Source organism: Clupea harengus, chromosome 1, assembly GCF_900700415.2.
Source record: "Clupea harengus chromosome 1, Ch_v2.0.2, whole genome shotgun sequence".
NCBI classification, from domain to species: domain Eukaryota; kingdom Metazoa; phylum Chordata; class Actinopteri; order Clupeiformes; family Clupeidae; genus Clupea; species Clupea harengus.
Window position 1 is genome coordinate 8,512,789 of NC_045152.1, and position 7,500 is coordinate 8,520,288.

Consider the following 7,500-nt stretch of genomic DNA (forward strand, 5'->3'; position numbering starts at 1 on the left):
TTATACTTTTTTCTGCAAATACTCTCTTCAAATAAATACACTATTACTTTGTGCAGATGGTATGCACACTCACAATATATTTGGTATTCATTTGTGGAGTGAGATACACACTTATTATACACTACACACACACACACTCACAAGAACAAGGATTTATAGCTTTCCCAATGCATTCTCCATTTACTGTAGCCATACATCACTGTAGCCATACCCCTGCAAATAACCGAATAACTGTACATGGACAGTCGGATATTTGAGTATCAGAAATGGTTCGTATGCACAGCCCTACAATGGACGCTGTCTCAAGGCCCAGCTCAGAGTCGCCCTGGCATAACAGCTGAACACTGAAGTGCTGGAGGTGAGAGAACATGCGGCCGTGTGGTGACAAACATCAGGAGTGAGGGGTGACACATTAGCAAGACAGATACATACACACACACACATGTGCACGCAGACCCACAGAGGAGACCGGGCAGCTGGCTTTCTGAGGGTGTCTCCCAGGGTAAAGTGTTGGGTACGGTCCATCTTTTGGGAAGAGGTGCAAGAAGGAGCCAATCGGAGGTGGGTAAGGAGCAGGGGGGGGTCACAGGTCAGGTTGCAGGTCAGAGGTGAGTGGGGTTACATTCAGTACCTGGTCGAAAAGCGGCTGTGGTTTACCAGAACGACCGGGCGCTCTGCGAGGGCTTTAACTGCCAGCTGTGCCGGCTGCTACTGTCCCCGGCCATCAAATACAACTGCATGGGGTTGGCAGGAGAGAAAACAACAAGCGACAAAGAAGAGTAGAGTAGAGCAGATACACACACACACACACACACTCACAGCTTACACACACACTGGCACAGACACGCAACAGCAGTATCTCAGTGGTGCAGCTGTCTCTCTTTACACACACATGCACACACGCAGACACACACACACACACACACACACACATACAAACTCAAAAATGCCAGTGAAGACACTCACATTTGTTCAGATGGTTAGTCACAGAGAGAAGACACACTGAGACACACACACACACACACAGACACACAAATATGCACACACTCAGATAGAGAAGGAAGTGCTGACAGGGACTGGGAAGAGCAAGCTGAGGTTCACACAGACAGCCAGAGGAGAGGAGAGGACAGCTCTGTGCCATTCATACAGAGAGAGAGAGAGAGAGAGAGAGAGGAGAGGGGGGGGTGGAGGGAGGGAGGGAGAGAGAGCAGGACAGCAGACTAACACCACTCCACAAGTAACAGACAACATCAGCCAAGTGCCACAGAGTAGAGAATGAGAAGAAAAAATTATTCTGATGTCGACTCCCTTGTAAAAGAAATACACATAATGGATATATGGCTGATAGACCACTGCCTCCTTAGCAATGAAAGTGGCGTACGTTGTTTTTCCTTCTACATCTACGGTGACTAAGGCTGTCAAAATGATCCTGAGGCAAGCTGTCAATCAGAGAAAAGTGACAGGTGTGAAGGCACTTACGGAGGGGGGTGGGGACTCTCGTCCAATGAGGGGGGTGTTCTCGCAACGTGGGTTCTGGAAGTTTGCGTTCTGAGTCCTGAAAAAAGAACACAAGACACAAGCCATACCTTAGGACCATTAAGGGATTCCAGTTGTAATCTAATCTAATGTGATCCAGTCATTACACAAACACTCCCATGAGTTAGACTGAGAGGAGCAAACTTCTCTCAGCGTTTAAAAGATTCAACTTGAAACTGATAGTATGAGCAGCTGAATGGTAATCAGAGTATAAGCAGTTCAAAATAAAAAAAGCAAGTGCATTGTTACTCATAACTTTCTGTCCACAAAACTAAGTCAAGACGAGATCATTGTGAATCCATGGCTTCATTCTCTGCAGGTGACGTGGCGAGTGGCTGCCGATAACCATCACAGAGAGAGAGAGAGAGAGAGAGAGAGAGAGAGAGAGAGAGAGAGAGAGAGAGAGAGAGAGCGCCACAGGACCCTGTTCCCACCCTTCAACATTCACACACACAAAAGCCCTTTAGATCTCCACAAACTCCCTAAGCCACATTTTCAGAAATTATACCTCAAGCCCCCCAGAGCAGACAGGGGTCTAATCTCTGATGTTACACACACCCCCCTCCCCCTCCTCCTTACAACACCAGAGCTCAACCCCCCTCAGTGTGGGCCTGCTATCCCCAAGACCTCCACTAAGCTCTCAATGCTCAGTAGAACAGTAAGGAACAGTGAGGTATACATTGACGTACAAAACCATACGATAATGAAAGTCAACAATCATGTAGGCCTAACTATGAGCTGATTTTTCTTTATTTCCAGCTGAATCTCTTAGGCCAGACACCTGCAAAGGTATTTTTGTGGATGTACGTGCGCAGGGCTAAGGTTAACTCTGGCGGAGGTCTCCCTCACGGCCCTCTCCCCCCTCCAGATGGAGCAGGGACGTCCCAGAGCACCAAAGGGCTTTACAGGGCCACAGCTGGAGGGGAGCAGCTGCACTGGCCTCGCCCGCCTGGGGTTGGAGCGCAGTGTGTGTGTGTGAGTGTGAGTGTGAGTGTGAGTGAGGATGTAGGTGTAAGTGTGCACTGCTTCAGTGAGAACACATACATGTGTGTGTGTGTGTGTATGTGTGTGTGTGTGTGAGAAAGAGAGAGTGAGAGAAAGTGTAGAAGTGTGTGTGTGTATGGCGTATGCGAGAGAAACTGTGGTTCTTTCCATGAGTGTGTGCATGAGAGAGCACGTTCACAGGCCCTCAAAGTGTGTGTGCTTGTGTGGTCTGAGCGCTCTACAGAGACCCCTGATAGCATCTCCCTCCAGCCCACTCTTCTCCCTCGACCCACCCAAAGCGCTCTAGACTTCTGGGAGTGCCGGGCCTGTAACCCGATCACGGCTGCGGGGTTCTTCTGGGACACACTGACTGGTGAGTCTACAGCCCGGCCCGGCGCGGCCCGGCCCAACCCAGTCTGTCCTGACCTGTCCCGACTGGCCCGTAAAGGAGCCTCACATGTGCAGTGGACTGCTCTTTTCCCAGGGCAGAATCAGTGTGTGTGTGTGTGTGTATTTATATTAGTGTGTGTGTGTGTGTATGAGTGTGTGAGTGTATATGATTGTGTTTGTGTGTGTGTGTATGTTTATGAGTGTGTGCGTGTGTTTATGAGTGTGTGTGTGTGTGTGTGTGTGTGTGTGTGTGTGTGTGTGTGTGTGTGTATGTGTATGTGTGTGTGTGTATGTGCACGAGTGTGAGGGGGGACTGAACAGTTTTCCATTCCGCAAACGCACCACAGTGGGTCAGAGGGACTCAGACGAGGGTTGCGTTGCGTGAGAAATTCACATGAGAAATCTCCCCAGCTGCACTGGTCTCGCATGGCATAGCTGATCGCAGTAGAGTTTCTAACAGTTCACCTTTCAATATTTTAGTCACACAGAAGAGAATGTCCAAAAATATAGGATTATGCAAGCAGAGGGATGTAGTGTGTGTGGGTGTGTGAGAGAATGTTTATGTTTGTGTTTGTGCGTGTGCGTGCGTGAGTATGTTTATGTTTGTGCGTGTGTGTGTGTGTGTGTGTGTATATGAGACAGACTGGACTTCTCCTTGTCTATTTCCTGATTTCCATTCTCCACAGACCAGCAGTGAGTCTATGTAAACAGTTGCGTGTGTGTGTGTGTGTGTGTGTGTGTGTGTGTGAGAGAGAGTTGTGCGTGTCCAGTGATCCATAGGGCGAGTGAGTGTGTATGGACTTCCCGTGCCAAAGAACCACTGGTGGGTCTGTGTGAGTGTGAGTGTGGGTGTGTGGTCTTAAATAACCTTCTGAACAAGGGTATCGCTGACGTTGTTTGTGTCTGTTGCTATTGTGTGTTGGTGTTTCTGTGTGCGTGTTCTCACATGTACTCTATGAGTAGGGCACCGCTGATTGTTTATGGCCTCTGAGAGGCTGGTGTGTGTGCGTTCGTGTGTGTGTTTATGGTTCTGCGTGTACTGTGTACGTATGTGTGTTTGTGGTCTTGCATGTACCGTGTATGTATGTGCGTTTGTGGTCTTAAGTGTACTGTGTACATGTACTGTGTACGTGTGTGTGTTTGTGGTCTTGCATGTACCGTGTACGCATGTGTGTTTGTGGTCTTAAGTGTACTGTGTACATGTACTGTGTACGTATGTGTGTTTGTGGTCTTAAGTGTACTGTGTACATGTACTGTGTACGTGTGTGTGTTTGTGGTCTTAAGTGTACTGTGTACATGTACTGTGTACGTGTGTGTGTTTGTGGTCTTACGTGTACTGTGTACGTGTGTGTGTTTGTGGTCTTACGTGTACTGTGTACGTGTGTGTGGTCTTACGTGTACTGTGTACGTGTGTGATGGTGTTGTGGACTGTGTGCGGCTGCTGGGATGCTTTTGTGTGTGAGTGTGTGTGCTCTTACATGTACTCTGTGACGGGGGCGTTGCTGACTGTGTGTGCAGCGGCTGGGATGCTGCTGTGAGCGTGTGTGTGTGTGTGTGTGTGTGTGTTCTTACATGTACTCCCCGACAGGGGCGTTGCTGACTGTGTGTGCGGCGGCTGGGATCTCGGTCTCGCTGCCGTAGGAGCTGCCACAGCTGTAGAGGCTGGGCATGTGTACGCGGTACAGGCTGTCAGGGTTCGGCCTGTCGCCGTGGGCCAGAGAGTCCTCCTCACTGTCCTCTTCAGACCTGCACAGAACAAACACACACACACACACACACACACACACACCATTGCATTTACTGAACCTTAAAGGAAATTATACACAAATCCATAGATTTACAGACCCTTAAATGAAAATCACCCATTTTGAATCCAGGTAACGTAAATTAATAGGAGAACACCTTCATAAAAATGGTGGGTGACTGGAAAAATCCTCTCCATCGCCTGTCCCTGCACTGTGTACCACACGCCAGCAGAGGGCGCTCTTTACTTTGCTGACCGATCCGAGTGCCGCTGAATCGGTGCCCAGCCACCGTCTCAGCTTCTTGCCGTGCCAGCCACACGCTCTCGTTTGGCATTCACCCTTTACTCCTGCTCTGCCCGCGGGGAGGGCAGAAGGGGAGAGAGAAGTAACGGGTGCAGCGCGGATTGAGCTCATTTATTTACCGCCTTTCCAGGCTCCGCGCTCAAATCCCAGAGCTGCCGCCATGAAATTGAAACAGCAGCGGGAGCCAAGTGGATTCAGAGTGGCTGGGCTTGGGTTACAAAGCCGTGATTGGCCGTCATCATCCGTCACTCTGGCACGGCACCGGTTGGGAAAGAGACCCGATGAGTTAGAACTGTGATGTCATGGGGATTAGAATCACTGATCACTGTGTTGCAACTGTGTGTGTGTGTGTGTGTGTGTGTGTGTGTGTGTGTGTGTGTGTGTGCGTGTGTGAGTGAGCGAGCGAGCGAGTGAGAGAGAACTTCTTCATTTCCAGGTAGGACAAAAGGTTCAGCAGGAAAGGATTTAAATAGAGACAGGAAACAACACTTTTAAAAGCCCAAAGAGAATGCGAGTGGATGCTGAAACTGGATGTGCTGAGGCAATGGAGCGTGGTGTAATGGAGTTTGTCTCCCCCTGGTGATTATCAACTAGTTAATGGGTCTTTGTCAAGAACCAGTTTTATTTTATCATTCATTTAAAGCCCCTCACACTTTTGGGAGAACATGGGACTCCTTTCTAAAATGGATGAATCCTTGGTGCTGGCAGACATAACAGCGTCTGCACACTGTGACCCTCAGAGACGAGCTCTAGTGCCATATGGATGTCAGAGAGAGCACCGTCTCCATGGTCCCTCGCCAGACTGACTGAGTGGAAGTCGCCTGCCCTCCGGTGCTGAAACAACTAGAGCAATGAAATCCATCCTGCTCGTTCATTAAATTCACGTCAGCATTGAAATAAGGTTGTGTAAGAGAGACAGGAGACTGAGGTGGAGTGGGTTGGGATGAAGGCAGGTGTGTGTGTGTTTGAGGGGGGGGGGGGGGGGGGTTAATTACACAGCAGCGTTCAGGCTTCCAGCAAGGTTCTCACCTTTTTTCATTAACAACATTTTAAAACCTTTCCACGACTTCTCAAGAAACCTACGTACACAAATTTGTGTATTGTACTCCTCCGGTTAGGCCTAATTATTAAATGAAAATTAAACAACATTTATATTCCTTTTCAAATAGGTAGGCTATGTCAATTCAATGTGGCAATTGCACCATGCTGCAGAAATTTGCAGACCTACATACGACAAAACCAAAACTCCTGGAAAAACAGGCCTGGAAAATGACTTTTCCCCAGTATTTCCAAGACAGTGGGAACCTTACGTCTCTCCAGAGCGCCTCAACACTAAATCCCTCTGTACCCCAGGAGGCCCAGGGCTGGTGGCAACGGTGCGGCTCTGAAAATGGCTCTCGGCTTGTGCAATGACTGCCTCCGAGCCCCAGCCAGCTTAGCATGCACCCCACACAGACAACAGGAAATGGTAACACGGCAGGAAGCAGCTGCATCCGGTTTAGGCACGGTTGGCGTGAGGACATGAGATGGTATTGATCCCCACACTAAGGGTGACACACACACACACACACACACACACACACACACACACACACACACACACACACACACACACAGAGTGTGTGGCACAGTCAGTGACATGCCAACCGCAGTTGGTTTTGTTCGCTTTGTTGGTTCAGATAGTTGTTGTTCCCTACGGTGTCATTATTTGTGTGGTTTTCCAGGAATCGTCACTCGTAAGACGTCACTGCTCTCTAAGGTCAACGACCCCACAATGCATCTGGACACCCTACTGGAGGTGAGGTGGAAGACCAACAGGAAGAACGCGGGAGAATGGAACACAATGACAAACTGACGAGCTGTGAACATGGAAACTCACACCTAATTATGTCATGTGGATCTGAAAACAACTCCAACTTCACTCTTTCCTCAGGACGACAGTATCGGCACAAGCACTGATATCTTGATTAGGTAGGCATCATGTGACATCAAGTTTGCCAAGCTGTATGCTCTCCATCTCAGCCTCTCTCTCTCTCCCTCTCTCACACACACACACACACACACCCATAGGCACACTCACCTTTTCCCCTGCCAGGTGTGGGGCACGCTGCAGACGATGGAGCTGAACATGAGCGCCGTGACGAAGGAGAAGAGCACCAGGTAGATGAGGCCCTCCAGCCCGTCATAACACACACCCGTCACCGCCTGCACATAGTCCTGATGGGGGGGGGGGAGAACGGGAGAAGTCAGCAGTGAGAAGGAGGGGGAGGGAGTCATAAATAAACAAACAAACAAACAAGCAAAGCAGCTTACATCGTTACAGTACGAAAGAGAAAGAGGAATTTGGGTTTACATTCTTCAAACTAGATGTGAACTCATCAACTTGTCATGTTTCTCTCAATGTTGACCTAAAAAGGCATCTAATCTGAGTACATCAATGAATATGAATATGACAGCTGCATAGACATGACACCATGGAGACAGATATGAGAGAGAGAGAGAGAGAGAGAGAGAGAGAGAGAGAGAGAGAGAGAGAGAGAGA

General features: G+C 49.0%; 1 protein-coding gene across 1 annotated transcript in view; it reads right to left on the minus strand.

The window, feature by feature from the left end:
• The window catches only part of ttyh3a (tweety family member 3a), a 49,672-nt gene that overhangs the window by 3,644 nt on the left and 38,528 nt on the right, over window positions 1-7,500 (minus strand). Inside the window, exons 11-13 of the mRNA XM_031566423.2 lie at window positions 7,039-7,175; window positions 4,483-4,656; window positions 1,480-1,555 (exon numbers count right to left, since the gene is read on the minus strand). Of these exons, the coding sequence (XP_031422283.1) occupies window positions 1,480-1,555; window positions 4,483-4,656; window positions 7,039-7,175 (387 nt within the window). The remainder of the gene's footprint in view (window positions 1-1,479; window positions 1,556-4,482; window positions 4,657-7,038; window positions 7,176-7,500) is intronic.